At 37.7% G+C, this 17467-nt stretch overlaps 2 protein-coding genes and 1 pseudogene across 2 annotated transcripts; 2 read left to right on the plus strand and 1 right to left on the minus strand.

Moving 5' to 3' along the window:
* Positions 1-233: 233 nt before the first annotated feature.
* Positions 234-9471, minus strand: LOC127866168 (galactoside alpha-(1,2)-fucosyltransferase 2-like). The gene is made up of 3 exons (XM_052406585.1): positions 9233-9471; positions 3905-4024; positions 234-1257 (listed from the first exon to the last, which is right to left on the minus strand). Exons 1-3 carry the CDS (start codon positions 9469-9471, stop codon positions 234-236), a joined length of 1383 nt encoding a protein of 460 aa, XP_052262545.1.
* Positions 9472-10121: 650 nt separating this feature from the next.
* Positions 10122-10721, plus strand: LOC127866174 (proteasome subunit beta type-2-like; annotated as a pseudogene).
* A 4571-nt stretch (positions 10722-15292) lies between these two features.
* Positions 15293-15886, plus strand: LOC127866183 (uncharacterized). The gene has a single exon (XM_052406608.1). The coding sequence runs from the start codon at positions 15293-15295 to the stop codon at positions 15884-15886; it is 594 nt and encodes a 197-aa protein (XP_052262568.1).
* The last annotated feature ends 1581 nt before the right edge of the window (positions 15887-17467 follow it).

The following is a 17467-nucleotide window of genomic DNA, read 5'->3' on the forward strand; positions in this document are numbered from 1 at the left end:
ATTACAAAAAATAATATATATTATGTTCCTATATGTAATTCTTATATCATCATGTTTGGTGTTAATTAAATGATACCATTTTTTACGCATCTGTGAAAATGCATCCGGATATTGATGAAAACAACGCATCAACTTTCTTCATTTGGTTAATATAACCATAACTGTTCATAACTACATCTATATAATTAATTTATTATGGCGTCTTAATGTATAATAAAACACACGTATACTCATCAGATGTGATCTAAAACTATCCATTTTGGAGGAAAATATTCCGGATAGACGAATTGCTTACTAAGAGGAGATCCATTTCTGGCCTGCTGCTTAGAAATGATAGTTGTTCCTCCCGCCAGCCAAGCTGCCCACCAACCAAACGTCCCCGTGGAGACAATGCTATGGTCAAACAAACTAAGAACGGCCATATCCACGGCGGCAGAGTTTCCTCCCAAGAAAGCCACCTTCCAGTTATTGCTGTTATTATAAAAGTTGTCTTTTACCCACTCAATACCATTAGAACAAAATACAAAAATGGTCTCGTTTCCAAACATTTTAATGCTCAACTGAATTGCACGAGTAATAAATTCTTTTGTTACAGGAAAATGGCCGAACTCGATGTTCGATTTATCAAGGAAATCACCTCTTCGGACATGTACACCGATAAATGTGCTTTTTATTCCTGTGACATTAAACTGTTTCGCAATTCCATGTTTAATCCTCTTTGCCTCTGACAAGGTCCTGGGCACAAATGCAAATTCGTGTTTAATATGTTTCTCAATGTTGTGAAAATACTTCCATGATACTAGGTATCCGTTCACGATGGCATCCTCTGTGTTATTTAACTTGGTAAGTCGTGTGTCAAAAGCACAACAGAGACGTTCATTTATAATTCTACCCTTGGTAGATATGCGAGTAAAGTTGACTCTGTTGTCAGACAGTTGAAATGAGGACAAAAGATCATTTCCACCGTCTATGACAATCCGTGTAAAATTCATCCTGTCGGCTAGTCCAAGGATTGAAGCATATTGGAACATCTGATTTCCTAGTCGACCTTTCAATTTAAGACTCAAAGTTCCGTTGCGCCTAATTTCTGAAATTTCTGAACATTGAGCGAAAGAATTATTAGTCGTTATGATGTCCACTTTTCCTCCATGCAGACAGTCTGAAACTGCTGTGTTTATTTTGGATTGTCGGTACGCAAACATCTGGACTATGACAATCAGTATGATACACAGAATCAGAAACATCCATCGTTTTGGTCTGCAAAAAAACAATAGCAACATACACTCCATTGATGGTGTTACTTTTTTCACTTACATGGTTATACTGCTCTTACCATTAATAATTCGAAAAACGCTATTAGTATCTTATTTATCTTAAATAATTAAAAATACATTATGACAGGGTTACATATTTTCATACTTACGTGGCATTTTGGTTGTTTAATATCTGAATACTTCTACATAGTTCATTCATTTTATTTCATGCAATCCTCGGTGGTTGTACAAGCGGCCTTTGCTTTAAGCATTCATCTTTAAATTAAGACCATTTCAAAATGTCCATCAGTGAAAAGCAACGTTCACGTAAAAGAAGTAATTTCTAACTTTGTGTTTTGTGCAAAATAATTCAGTGCGTAAATTGCATTGTAATCTAAAGCAAACAACCAGTCATATAATAAATATTCTTAAGTTGCTTAAACATACAATGGATTGCAATATTAAAGTTCAAAATCATAAATCGTTAACAAGACAAGTATTTTCCTGCAATAAAAGCTAACAATATAATACAAACAGCTGTTTTCGACAGTGATTGCTCAATATTTTTTGCGAGCCTTGTTTTGATAATAAAACGACCATATATCATAGAGTTGACGTACGGATTGAACAATCATCGAAAAGCAATAAAGCAATAAACTATTACGTTAAACTTGTGAACGTTGATATTTGATTTGTGTTTTTTATATCACAATATAATATATGTAAACAATATAATTAAGGGTTTTCGTAATTACCACAATCGACAGTAAAGGTCTAGTTAATGCTTGTGATCTAGCAAATATATAATTATGATGAAACTTCAGATATCGATTGTTCACACACCCCTCAGCAACGCTTATCTGGCCACCTTTTTTTCCAACAAACAAAGCGTGTCGTATATATGGAATAGACGTAATTTTAAAGACTTTACACATTATTTATGTATATATATTTGCTGATCATTACTGTTCGATCATTATTCAAAATTGTAGGTTCTATAATACTTTATAAAAGGTCATTATTTTACCTGTATTTCTTGAACATATGAACGAGTAATGAAAAAAACAAACACAATAAATAGTTTGCCCACAACAGTTGTGTGTTCTATAAAACGAGTTAAACTGTTTGATGAACAATATTAGTAAGCAGTTTGGGTAACATATTAATTGCCGCACGTGCTTATCTCAGCGTAATTATCGATAATTAATAAATTACAGTATGTTGCGCGGATCTCAGAATGAAAGAACATTAAGGCATTGTGAGGTACTGTGCACAACCAAACATTTTTTTTAATTACTTAAATGATTTCCAAATATATATTTATTTTCTGTGGATCATAAGCAAGGGAAATCATTATAAATTGAAAACTTAAATATTGTTTTAACTAAAGTAAAAATAACAAAAAATGGCTAAGACAGCTTTAGCGACTTCAAGTGTAAAATGAAAGGCTTATAATACAAGAACAACAACATTTCTTAAACAACATGTATTGATACGGGGAGAAATGTGAACATTGCAATGAGCATCTAGGGTCCATCTTATTATAAATAGACGAATGCATACTATGCTTAATATATTCCATTCGAATGTTCGTGACCAGCACCGTAATACCAACCTTTCTTTTTTCGTTATGATAACCATAAATTTAGTTCATGATTGAATTAAGCAAAATTAATTAAAAAGTCAACTTGGAATACAAAAAAGCTATTAGGGTCTTCGCAATAATTATGGTCAGACTGAACAACACGAAAAAAGCTGTTCCAAGAATTACTTGTTTTTAACGTTTCACTTCCAATTATTCCATTCCACTGCAAACATACACGATTTCTGTTGACACACAAGTCCAGCATTGGTAACGGGTTTTTGTTTTTCGACAACCTCTAGATGATCAAAATAACTGATCGTTTTATCTAAATCTCTTGGATAATTATCGGTTCCTAGGAGGCCATATTTATCAGATATCAAAACTTTTGGCAACACTTTTGTTTTGACATTAGAGTGAGGAATGGGACTAAAAGTATCTTCCACATCAGAATTAAAATGTTTATTAATGTCAAAACTGTCACCCAGAAAATATTTTGCAGCGTTATTCTTCACACTTTCAAGTTCAGTTTTTGAAAGACTGGTATATGATTTTGATGACTGCTTCTTCCCTTTAGATTTGTGCTTGGAATATTTAAGTAAACTCATGTGTGCATCAAACAGCTGCTTTACAACATCACTCTAAGGCTTTTGCAAAGTTTCGTTGGATCCTTGTGAGGAGTACCGACTGAATCACTATCGTCACTGATATAAATACAGGTGGAGTCACGGTCATTCCCACCTTTTTTATGGGCGAATACATGGCTGACCTTTCCGAGGCTGGTATTTTATCATCATCCATTTCAATGTTCAGTTTTGTGATCATTTCATCAATAGGTGCTGTAAAATCCATGCTGTTGTCTTTCACAGCCTTAATGTTAGGCCGAGTTGAAGTATTGAAGACGGAACCTGGTGGATATTCTAATTTATTTGGGCATTCCGTGAAGAAGTTCAAAATGCTCCCTTGATTTTGTATTTGCTTTAATTGTTTTGGTACTTTTCTACATGAATGAGAATCACAATTTGCAGGCGTTTCTTTTCTTAGAGACTTGTTCACAGCAATGTTATACCTTTCACATGCAGCCACAAACCCTGTACTGGCATTAGTAAATGTTGGATTCTCTGTATTAATTATTACAAAGATGTGTTTTTCGTCATTAAAATCAGCCTTTCGTTTTCTGTTTCTGTTTCTGTTGACAGGATACAATCCCCTGCTGACATCTGTATTGACAGGTCTCTGTAGGCATTGTAGCAACACGTTACGAAATAGAACCTGACCAGACCAGATGGAAATCTGTCTGATACTGACGCACCTCGCGGTAACGGATACTATTGGTCATTTATCCATACTTGCCACCTTCGATCAGCTTGCCACCAGAAAATGTGAACTCCCCCTTTGATCGAAGCTGAGCGTCTGTTAGATATCGATTCTTCTAAAGAAGCAAAACAAAGTCTTTGTAGACAGCTCTCTGGATTGAATCATCAATAATCACAATGAATCGGTTGTCAAAGAGTGAAGTGATATCCTCCTGCAGAAATATATCCGACATCGTGATTCAAAGGTCATGGTTTCAAAACCGTCGTGTTCTATTTCTATGAAGTCGTGAGTGCATTTTATATTAACAATTTATATGGTAGAAAAAAGAATGATACATCGTTACAAATATAGTATTCCACTGGCATAATCCGCTATCATTGCGATCTGCTTGTCGGAGTTTTCTAATCACTAGACCACGTGACTATGTGGCGGAGCGATCAATATGGGTCACTTGTTCAAAGCCCTGTTGGGGGGATATGTCTCCGACCGCGGAACTCTTGTTTCATAAATCGTTCTATCCTACCAATATCATCACTTTTTTATTGATGACAAATTAAACTTTTGTATGCAATCTCTTTTCATTTGTAATTATAAACATTTGTTGTTTGGTAAGGTGTTAAATTAATCCATTGCAATACATTATATAGTAATGTGTTGTGTATCCAAATCTAAAGAATCAAGCAGACGAGACATTTACATTCAGAAACAACAACAAAAATGATGTAAATGGGTAGAAAACATTGTGACAAATATTCACTTTGTTGCAATAGTTTTTTTTTTCAAAATAAAGTACATATAAAATGTGGTAATTCGTAAAATGAGGTTAATTTTCCACAAACTGTAAAAACAATTGTTAGGTCCGGCTTCTCGTTTCAATGAATAGGACCAATTATTCGGTTGAAATTGACAACAATTTTGCTATTGTTTTTGGTCTACTTTTTTAAGCCTCTGTAGTTTTTTTTCTGCATGTCAAACAGCAATAGCATTCTTTATACGCCTGTGTTTCTGAAACAACATGCGTTTGTTGCTGATATTTTTTTTAATGTCACCTGATTGGTCCATTATTGCGAATTATCCCAAAATGTGGGTCAGGGCAGTCGACATCCAGGAGGCCTTGGTTTACAAAAATATTGTCCGCAAGAAGGTTCAGGACAGGAAGATTCTTCTACTACCCTGAAAATCGCAGTTGATGAAGTAGTCAAGATTGGGAAAAAATAACGATGCACATGAAAGCTTTTCAAGTCTGGAGACTGACCTTTTGAATGAAGTTTACTGTGTTGATGTGCATGGTTGCTCTTTGGATAATTATCAAAATAAAGGAGACTTCGAAACGTTAGTAAATTCTTATTTAAATGAGTGCAATCGGAATGATTAATTTCATATGTAACTGTACTTGTACTGTAAACTTATGTATGTGTCAATAAAAATATGTTTAAAATTAACAAAACAAGTTCCATGTATGGCACAATTATTCATTAACTTAAGTCACGTATGTTTGACCAAAAAAGAGTTTGTGATAGTATTTGAAAATATGACATTTAATCATTTATACTATTGACATGCATGTAACACAAATTACAATTAATAAAATATACCATCAACGCCTTAATCCCATCAATGAAACTATTATGTTAATATAAAATTCTTTAGCCGATGGAACTGTACACATTTACCTAGTTTCGAGTTGACTGGGCTTAAATATATTGTCAAAAGCGACCTATTACAGATAGCAACTTCATATTCTGCATGTTTATCAATGGGTCGCATATTTAAGGGGTGACTTGTTAAGGTCATCCATATAGTTAAAAGATGAAGCAGTACATAATGTTCTCATTCATTCATTTTTTGTCCTGAGCACATTTCTTATTTGGGACAGCAAGCTAAGAAAATGAAGTCAATAATTTCTGTAACACTTAATGTTGCAGTTGGAAGGACCAGACAATATTGTTAAGAAAGAAAAGCCTAAGGAAAAGATAGAACTATTGAATGATACTACAAATGCTAATAAAAGAACAAACAAGATTTTAACTTTGGAGAATAGCCCTATTATTGTTTTTTCCGTCACAACTGAGTTAGGTCAACATGATTGAGTATATACTTGCAAAGAACTGCATCATTAAGTATACTGTTCCAGGCTCAGACCCCACTCATACAATGCCACTTGACAACATGTTAAACAGGGGAATACCCTTAAGAGTAAGATCATCTCTAGCATTTCGTTGGTATTCATGGATTTGTTTGAAGACTATAGCAAATCACAAACAAAATGCAAATAAACTCAGTGCTCACAAATAAGAGTCAATTTGTATCACTACTACATGAAGTTAATCTTCTTTACACTAACAATTCCAAAGCTTGTAGAGGTGAAGGTTTAGAGCCTAATCGGGGACCACAATCCAATGAAGATGCTTTCAATTTAGAGCGCATTCATTATTATGGAAAGGGTACAATAAAATACTACAGAAAAACAACTTTCTTGCAGCTAGTTTGAAATAAAAATGAAGAAAATGTAAAGGCTGAATATTTGGTACACGACTCATAAGAAGCACAGACTATAAGGAAATATTAAAGGACGATCATTCAGAACTTATCAACAAATATTCAAGACACCTGATGATGTTAGAAAACTTTGCTGGGCCTCAATATAACGAGGATCGTCTAAATCATAAAAGGATAAAGTTTGATGTGAAATTAACATCTGCCTCTTCTAAGGCAAAACATGATCTTAATACAGACTCGGATTTGCCTTTTTTTAAAAGTATTAGAACTAACAGACGAAGACACTAGCGTATTTTGCCGTAGAAAATCTATGCAGCTAAGTCCGATGGGTAGGAAAGAGAGCAGCTGACAAGTTTGTCCTGGGTTCATTTGTATAAGGTAACATTAAAAAAAGTACAATTGTCTTGCAATCTGCCTCATGGCACTTCATGTGAGGATGAAAATGACATAATTCCTCTTCCTTGTTCTGAACTAAGTCAACAACTATGGGTAGTATACAACAGTGTGCACGGGTCAAAGCTTCCACCAGTTGTTTTTGTGTTCATAACAATAAGTGAAGTTAGTGCAGGTGTTGAACATGTTCAGATAATGGCAAAATATGCATGCGCGAGTCAAACATTAGACATAATCAAAGGCACGGCAGTATACACTCAGTCCCTGCCTTCGGCATGTGTGAAGTTTGTTCAATTTTTGACAACTGGTCGTTTTAAGTCATGTAAAGATATTGCTCATTTGAAAAAAGGAAATTCGTGATCTCCATGCAACATATGGTGCCATGAAGATGATCCATAGCTCTCAATGTAGAATGTGTTCACCTGGATTTGAAGCCGATGCACCTAATTGTAAAAGCGTCCCTAAAGCTGGCAAACAGATTCCACTGTCGAACTATTTTCTTCTGCAAGCTTTAAAGCAGTTTCAGGTCTTAGCGTGGTCTAGTATCACTCTCGACTCAGCATTTTCATGTGTTAGAGTTTATAATGATGAAACAGATATAGGGGTATGTACAAATTGTTTAAAATTTTGCAAAATTGATGATGGAATAGTAAAATTGCTTCACAAAAAGTCCGAAGTCACTGCTCAAGAGAGTTCTCAGGGAACCACTGTTGGTAATCAGCAATCTCTTGATGACAATATTTCAAATATAAACCCTTACAGTTCTGAAAATCTGATGGCTCTTAATATTTTTCAAGGTGAGGCCTCATATCAGCATGCACTGTTCATGGACACTTTATCTCAGGCTGGAAAACTTGTTATATCACCGATCCATGCTGTAATAGTTATATTGCGTTCTCGAACAAATAATATCCCATTTTCAAGATATAAAATCAATATCTTTTGTGATTAAAGAACCAGTAAAAACTAAAGCTCTTCCGTGGCACACTTTTCAAAAGTAACAATTTGTTATCATAGTCTCTTGGGTGATACGGTGGTCGAGTGGTTCAATTCTCGGCCGGGGCACTGACAATTTTAGAATTGCTCAAAGTTTTTCCAACCCATCTAGAGATGTACTGGTATGAAAACCAGGTAATTCTCGCGTGTATCGTTGCTATACACTGAGCACGTAAATGAACCAAAGGAACTATTTGCCAAAGGCTAGGGTATCGCACCAGGATTTCTTGTATCTCAATACTTTCTCTTCTGCTTTCTGTCTCTTCAGCAGAACAAAAAGGACCCCATTGGAAATAAGTGCTTGCACTTTCATGGGTTATCCTTGACCGCAAGGTCAAAATAAATACATACATCCAAGCAAGAAGATGGAAGCGTGAATGAAGCTTAAATTAATATGGCAAGTTCACGCAAAAGAACTTATGGAGCGTGAAGTGACTTGTCCTATATATGCTACCAAAAGACCATTTAACAGGTACTGTGATCAGGTTCATACACCATTTACAATAGCTGCTATGGAGAATCTAGCAAGTCAGCTATCAGATACAAACATATTAACACGTAAGCGGTATAGCTGGCAACGCTCGTAAACACCTTGGCGCAAAATGTATGGAAATCTTTGCTTAATGGAAGTCTCTTGTAAACAAAAATAGTGCCTAGGCAGGAAGTCCCTGATAATTGCAACAAGAAATATCTTTTAAAAAAATTATTCGGCGTAAACCCTGACTTTGGAATAAGAAGTAAGAAAAAATCAGTTTTTATTTGCTTCTGTAGTAAAAACTAAGATAAACACCTTTTTTTTCAAAGTAAAAGTTTTATAATTAAGATAAATTGCCAGATCATAATTATGGACCTTTGTTTTTGATATCTTGTGAAGCTAATGATGGTTCCCTTATACAAATGAGGACTAACCAATTGACATTGTCACGAGCAAACCAAAATGTTACTTTGTGAAAAGAGGTTTGTGACTACATTGAACAAACGATCCGGTATAGGTGGCGGCGAATGGTCGCGGTTCTGACGCATGCGGCGCCGCCATATGACATCTTTCAACGATCGGACTGACGCCATTCAACAGGTCTCGGTGAACCTTACGCGCGTTCCAAATTTGGCGCAAAAATGCCAAGACGTTTGCGAGCGGCGCCGGCAATAAGCTTACGTGTTAACGCCCATAATGACGTCATCGCTCCGTTACCTTATTATGGGAGCCTTATAATGGATGCAGGAGGCAAATTTTTTGTCTGAAATCGATGAACTTGGCACAATTGTGTCACTCAGTAAGCCGGGCATGCTCGCCCAGTGTGCATCGCAGGTTCCAGGTGTCGCAGTCCCTCCCGATGACGTCATTTCCGGTATAAATGGTGCCGATTGGTCGCGGTTATGACGCAGGCTGCGCCGCCATATGACGTCCCTTAACGACCGGACTGACGCCATTCGACGGGTTTCGGTAAGCCCTACACTTACATGCAGACCATGTTTAGACTTGTATTTGCACCCAGTCTGATCAAGATTAAGTGTGTATTTTGAGGCTTTATATCAGGAGAGTGTATAATATACTATCAGAACAGAAGAATAGTTGAGCTTGTTGTAATCAATTTTGAATTTATTTTGAACAACTTCATCTTGCTACTTAGAACAGGACGGTGTGTGGAATTTCCTCACTACTGTGGCAAGCTCTTGTTGTTTTTTGCAGTTAGTTTTACAGTTTTTGTCAGTGTTGGTAGCTTAACTAGTTACTTGAAAATAATTAATAAAAATATTTCTAATAATAATCTTTATAATACCTATTAATGAAGTATTTATTGTCTTCAGTTTCTGCAGGATGTACCTACCACCCTGACCCCCCTGGGCACCTGTCGGGAATTCATATCGTTGACGTTTTATCCGCTTACATGCACGCGACGTCATGTATACTATCGACGTCACTTCTTATGATGTATATATACAAGTTCATATTAACGTCTATTGAAAGGTCGAACCTAACGCTACTTTTTTCGTAGTTTTTTACACTATACTATCATACGCAACATTTTGGTGCCGTGACTTGATGGTAGATTTTTTCTGTAGATTTTCCTATTGTCACAATGGAATGCCTTATTGGAATTCAGGGGAAATATTTCGTTCTTGTTGCCTGCGATACTGTTTCAGTGCGAAGCATAGTTTCAATAAAACAAGATATCGATAAAATGCACAAGTTACATTACAATCTTCTGATGCTGGCTGTTGGAAAGTCTGGCGACACAATCCTGTTTGCAAAGTACATGAGAAATGGTTATGTGTCATCCCCACATGCAGCTGCAAACTTTACTAGAACAAATCTTGCAGACTACCTCCGAAGATTTACCCCCTACATGGTAAATCTGTTGTTAGCTGGATATGACAAAGACGAGGGGCCAGCCCTTTATTTCATGGACTACCTTGCCTCGTTAAACAAAGTCCCATTCGGAGCTCATTGCTATGGGTCATTAATCACTGTCAGTATACTGGGCATATATTATCGCGAAAAAATTACCTTAGATGAGGCAAATAAACTTTAAGCTAAGTGTGTTAATGAGATCAAGCAGAGGTTTATTGTGAACATCCCTACATTCAAGGTCAGGTGTATCACGAAGGATGGGATTAAAGATCTGCCCAACATAGTGGCCACTGGACCTCCAGTAATGATGTATTCCGGGAAAGCATGAGGGGAAGAGTTCAGAATTGATTGAACTATTTTCTTGTGTCATTAACGTGGTTGTTTGAGAAGGATTTAATTATGTAGGTTTCCACATTCAAATGTTTATTTTACTATGAACGCGTAAATAATAAGCTGAAATTTACTGTTTTCTGATGTTATTGAGGCTTATAAGATGGTTGTTAATCGGTTTGAAATCGATTTAATTATTGAGTTATTCACATGGAAAAGGTCATTCACTCTGAGCTCATAACTAATACATTGAAAATTATCATCATCTAGACTTGTTGGGAAAATGGGTAACCATATGGACCATTTGGGTAATTTAGTGAAAGCTAACTTTACCATTAAACAAGAATATCAACAACAGGGAATGCAATATGTATGACAAAAGTGTTTCATTTTGGAATCAATGAAAGTAATTTGTTGCAAGCGATGTAATTGTAAATGCATTGATAAGTGCTACCAATATCAACCAACATTTTTCATGTTTTAATTGTATAATAAACAATAAACTCATTTGAACTAAACACATTTTTTATTTACACATTATTTCATGTTATATTTTACTGTTGTTAGAATTTATATCATTTCGATGCCCGGAATATGTCGGGAAGTCATAACGTTGACCTTTATCCGCTAACATGCACGCGACGTCATGTATACTATCGACGTCACTTTTTTTCGTAGTTTTTAACACTATTCGATCATTCGCAACATTTTGGTGCCGTGACTAAAAGCAAAATGAAACTCAACAAACTCATTTGGTTGCGTGCAGCTCAGCGTCGAATAATAGCGAAACAATTTGAGCAACTCGAAGAAATTTCTTCAACCTCCGAGACGCAGAAACTACTGGACATTATTCAAGAGAAAGCACACACGATCAGAGGATTGAATGACAAGATCATCAATCATGCAGACCTCGGATATATAGATACTGAGCTATTAGACAGTGAGGGATATTCCATTGAAAATGAAATGAGCACACACAGATATCAAGAAAACATCAAGACATTAAGTGAGACAACAGCTGAGCAACGAGATGAAAATCAAAATCATTTCACGACGGGCGAAGTACGACATTGAACGCAACCGGAAGAGGGACGTGTTCCAATCCAAACATCTTATAGAGCCAATAAAGTTACTGCGTCTACGAAACTCCCGAAACTGACATTGCCTACTTTCAATGGTAACATAAGCGAGTGGCAAACATTTTGGGACTCATTTGATTCAGCAGTGCACCAGAACCTAAACACTTACGGATGTACAGAAGTTTTTTTTATCTTCGATCTTTAATCGAAGGGAGCGCAGCTATGGCGATCGGTGGATTTTCGTTGACAGACAGAAACTACCAGAGTGCTATGGAACTATTGCGGGAACGCTACGGGCAGACGCACAAAATCATTGATAGCTTCATGACATTATTATTAGAACTTCCGCCACCTCGCAATGCCGTACATAGTCTTCGTGAATTTCATAACAAAATGGAAAACTATATCCGGGGTCTAGAGTCACTGGGACAGTCACAAGATTCGTTCGGAGAACTACTTGTTCCAATTATTATGAAGAAGCTCCCACCGGATGTGCGACGCAACCTTATCAGGAGCCACGGAGATGACAAGTGTCAGCTTCCGGAGCTACGTGTGTCCATCGGGCGGGGAATCAGAATCATGGACGCCGGCTATAGCAACAATCAAGACTTTCATACCCCGACTGCCTCATTCCTCACAACAAAAAAGGGAGGTAAGCCGTCCCATGAAAAGTAATGTCAAACCGCTGATATGTCCATTTTGTAGTGAATATCATCAACCCCAGGTGTGCAGCAAGCTTAAAGACATTAACCAGAGAATTGACATTGTGAAAAGCAAACGCTTGTGTTTTAATTGCCTGAACCACCATAAGGTATCGGAATGTGAATCTATATGTCGATGTCGTCATTGTAAAAGTAAACACAACAGCACCGTTTGCACAAAGAAGACGACCTGCTTCATCCATGAACCCGGAAGTCATTCTCTTAAAGTCGGCTATGACCAACAGTGCAATCTTACACACTGCCTCCCATGATAGAACAAACGTTTTATTGAAGACTGCTGTAGCCGAAGTTCTATCTCAAAGTCAAAGTCATAGTTCTTCCGCCAACATTTTACTTCTTGTCGAGGGTGCACAGCGATCCTTTATTACAGAGGACCTCGCGAGGGTTCTACATCTCCCTGTTACCAGATTTGAAACAATTTCTCTGGCATCGTTTGGTGGAATGTCATAAGGGGTTCGGTCCATACCTACAATCGAGATTTACCTGAAAAGCGAGACGAGGGATTTGATAAAACTGGGAGTTCTTGTAGTGCCAACGATAGCAGTGCCTTCTCAGAATATACCCACAGAAATACGTCATTTGGAGTATCTGAGAGGTCTGAAATTGGCCCACCCGCTCACAGAACACAACAACGATCTGTTTTAAATTTCGCTTCTTGTTGGTGCGGATTATTATTGGGATATAGTTGAATACCGAGTTATCAGAGGCACCGGGCCAACAGCGGTGAACTCGAAGATTGGTTATTTGTTGTCGGTATCAGATCATCGAACCACTGACCTACACGTGATGAATGTCATAAGCGCTCCACCAAGTATATTTGAAATGGAGAAGTTTTGGAAGCTTGAGTCTATGGGAATATCTTCAGAAGAGCCAATGGACGGTACTTCCGGTAACCTTCAAGAATACATGAGCAACAGCATTTCATTCGAAGATGGTCGGTATGTGGCGAAATTACCATGGAGAGATTATAACCTAATTCTACCAATCAAATTTGATATATGCAAGAGACGGACAGAGGCTACCATACGCCGATTATCTCAAGAACCGGAAGTGTTAAAGACGTATGGATAGATAATCGCCGATCAGCTAAAAGGAGGTGTCATTGAGAAAGTAGACCTACAAGAAGACGTACACACAGTGCATTAAATTGCACATCATGGAGTCAAAAAGGACTCGATAACTACACCTATACGTATCGTATATGACTGCAGTTGTCGCCAATCACGTGACCAACCAAGCCTCAACGATTGTCTCATGTCCGCCCCTCCTGAATTGAATGACCTTACGGAGATTCTTCTACGGCTCAGGATGCATAAATATGCGGTAGCCACTGATATCGAGAAGGCGTTTTTACAAATTGATATTCATGAATCTGACAGAGACGTCACGCGATTCCTGTGGTTGAGTGACCCGAGTGACCCGTGAGTCCACTTACCACATATAGATTCAGGACTGATCTGTTTGGTGCAACGTGCTCGTCATTCATTTGAAGTGCCACAACTCGTAAGCATCTTGAACTTAGCAGTAGTAAATGGGTGACCAATTATTTGAAAATAGATGTGTACGTTCACAAAGTGTTATCAAGTTACCCTTATGAACAAGATCTACTTCAGTTTTATTCAACTTCGAGAAAACTGATGTAAGCAGCAGGTTTCAATCTACGTGCTTGGAACTCAAATAGTGAACAACTTCGCGTTAAGGCATCTGAAGAGAAATTTCTAGACACGGACACTTGTACAAAAAGTCTTGGAATGCAATGGATCTGTAAAGAATATACTGTGTCCTATTACAGTGAGGGCGATGATTATTCGTCAAGAATTGTGGCAACAGAAATTCGATTGGGACAGTCCATTACCAATTGATGTACAAGACAAATGGCGTAATGTTGCGTCGGACCTGAACTTTTCAGTCAAAATCAATTTCCGACGTAGCTTCTTCCATGGCAACCATGACGTCATTGCTGAAACACAACTTCACGTATTCAGTGATGCCAGCATGTCGTGATATGGCACGGTAGCATACATTTCCAGGGGTTTCGAGACCATGCTGATGATGTAAAAAAATCGCATCGCTCCGTTGAAAAAGTTAACCATACCGAGATTGGAGTTGACGGCGGCAGTGAAAGGTGCCCGTCTGTGCCAACATATCATACAACAGACAGGCCGCTCCGATGTATACCTGTGGTCTGATAGCCAGATCGTTTTGCACTGGCTAGTATCAAAGAAAACGCTACCACAAGTTGTTCAGAACAGACTGAGAAAAATACAGAAAGTTTGACTCAGAACCGGAAGTTGAGGTATTGCCCGACTCATGAAAATCCCAAGGCTTTTGCTGTCGGCAAAGCATGCATTCATGCACCTGGTATTCAAGGACGCCCATGAGAGGTTACACCATGCCAGACCCAGCTCAACTATAACACTTATGAGAGGAAAATACTGGATACCAGCTATACGTCCATGCGTTCGTTCGGTAATACGAAAGTGCGTGACCTGCAGAAAGGTTTCTGGTAGACCATACAAAGCACCAGACCCTCCACCGTTACCGAAGACAAGAGTGTCAGACGTAGCCCCGTTTAGTGTTGACTATTCCGGAGCTCTTAGTGTACGTGACAATAACGGAAACGACATGAAAACATATATACATGTATGTATGTTTACCTGCGCCAGTACGAGAGCCGTTCACTTGGAACTGGTACCAGGTCTGTCGGCGGAATCATTCCTATTTGCATTTAGGCGCTTCTGTAGTCGCAAATAAACACCAAAAATATGATGTCTGATAACGGCACGACATTCACGGCTGCTGCTAGACATTTGAATAATTTGTGTGAATCTTCGGTGGTGCGTGATTCAACAAGCGATAAATCGAATGGAAAATTCACCCCTACAAGAGCCCCTTGGTTTTGGGACTGGTGGGAAAAAAAGATCGGTCTCAACAAAAATGTATTAAAGAAGGTACTTGGTAAAGCGTATGTGACATATGAAACACTACAGACTATTGTCACTGAAGCAGAAGCCGTTATCAAAGACAGACACCTTACTTACGTCACTTCCGGCGAGCCAGGACAGCCGGAAACACTGACGCCTGCCCATCTTCTATATGGAAGACCAATAACGTCACTTCCTGTCGAGCCTGCGACATTGCCAGCAGATTATCGCATCAATCGTTCGTCGCGTTTGAAGCAAGGTACTCGACGAGTGCAACTCATACAGAACTTCCACGAAAGATGGCGACGTGAATACCTGACGGCACTCAGAGAAAGAAGTCAAGTACGGGGCAATAACAACCAGACGATATCCGTAGGCGACGTCGTACAGATACAAGATGACTGCCCGAGGACGCAGTGGCGCTTGGCTGCTTACTGATCCCGACCCCATGTGTTCACGCTCCCAGCGATAAGCCACGCCCACCAGAACAAGACAGCCATAACTCCAGTTACTGTGCCCATGGAAAATTGCAACAGAGGGTCAAGAATGTGTAACGTAATATGAGCAAATTTGTGTGAAAACTGGGCTTTTACAATGCATGTGCAAAAAGTGTCATCCTAGATAAGCCTGTGAGGACAGAACAGGCTTACTAGGGACGACAATTTCGACATGTATGGAAATCTTTGCGTTATTGAAGTCTCTTATAAACAAAAATAGTGTTATGCCGGAAGTCCCTTATAATTGCAACAAGAAATATCTTTAAAAAAAATATTCTGCGTAAACCCTGACTTTAAAATATAGTAAGACAAATTCAGTTTTTATTTGATTCTGTCGTAGATACAAAGATGAACCCCGTTCTGTTCAAAGTAAAAGTTTTATAATTATGATAAATTGCCTGATCATACATATAGACCTTTGTTTTTGATATCTTGTGAAGCTAATGATGGTGCCCTTATACTAATGATGCATGCCATGAAGTAAAGGTGAACAAAATTTAATGGTATGTGTGTGTGTGTGTGATAGAGAAAGTTATAAAAAAATAATGAAAAGTGTACTTGCATATTAAATACTACACACTCTGACGACAAAAAATATTGTTCGTATAATCAATATAAACACAATGAAAGTTGCTGCTTATATGCCTTTGCACTTTTAGAACTATGTTGTATGTTGGGACTTTCATGTTTGTTATACACGTCTTTATTTAATACGTCTTTATATGATACGGTTGAACTCTGATTGAGTTTGTTGTAACTTGTGCATTTTTTTTTAGGTAATGTTCTTGAACTTTTGCTGGTGTTGTTGTAGGTATGTGAATTTGATGAAACTGTTGCATCATGTGAGGATGTATTATTTTCCATATCCACAACTATAGAATGTATTGATTGCGGGAAGCGTTGTCTGTCTAAAAACACAGTTTGAATCTCGGCCATGCGAGTCAAAAGAAGGAAATCATTTCTTATAACTGAACTGTATTGTTAAAAGAAATTATTCAGATATTGCAAAGCCTCGTTGAAATACTTCTGAAATTGTCGTTGGAATTTGAACCAATTGCTGGGAATTAACCCCATAAAACACATCAGTGTAATATGCCACATAAAAAACCTCACTACCTAAATTGACAGTTTTAAGCAATTCCTAATGTCTTAAGACTCGAACTCTTTGGTCGGAAGATGACGCGATGATTTGCTTTTAAAACTGGTGTCCATAATCAAGAATTAGTAGTAACGCATACATCAAATAATCACTACGATACATCAATTAGTAGCGCATTCATCAAATAATCACTACGATACATCAAATAGTGACGCATACAACAAATAATCACTACGATACATCAACTAGTGACGCATACATTAAGTTATCACTACGATACATCAAATAGTGACGCTTACATCAAATAATCGCACAAACACATCAAATAATGATGCATACATCAAATAATCACTACGATACATCAAATAGTGACGCATACATCAAATAATCACTACGATACATCAAATAATCACTACGATACAT

Source organism: Dreissena polymorpha, chromosome 1 (assembly GCF_020536995.1).
Source record: "Dreissena polymorpha isolate Duluth1 chromosome 1, UMN_Dpol_1.0, whole genome shotgun sequence".
Taxonomy (NCBI): Eukaryota; Metazoa; Mollusca; class Bivalvia; order Myida; family Dreissenidae; genus Dreissena; species Dreissena polymorpha.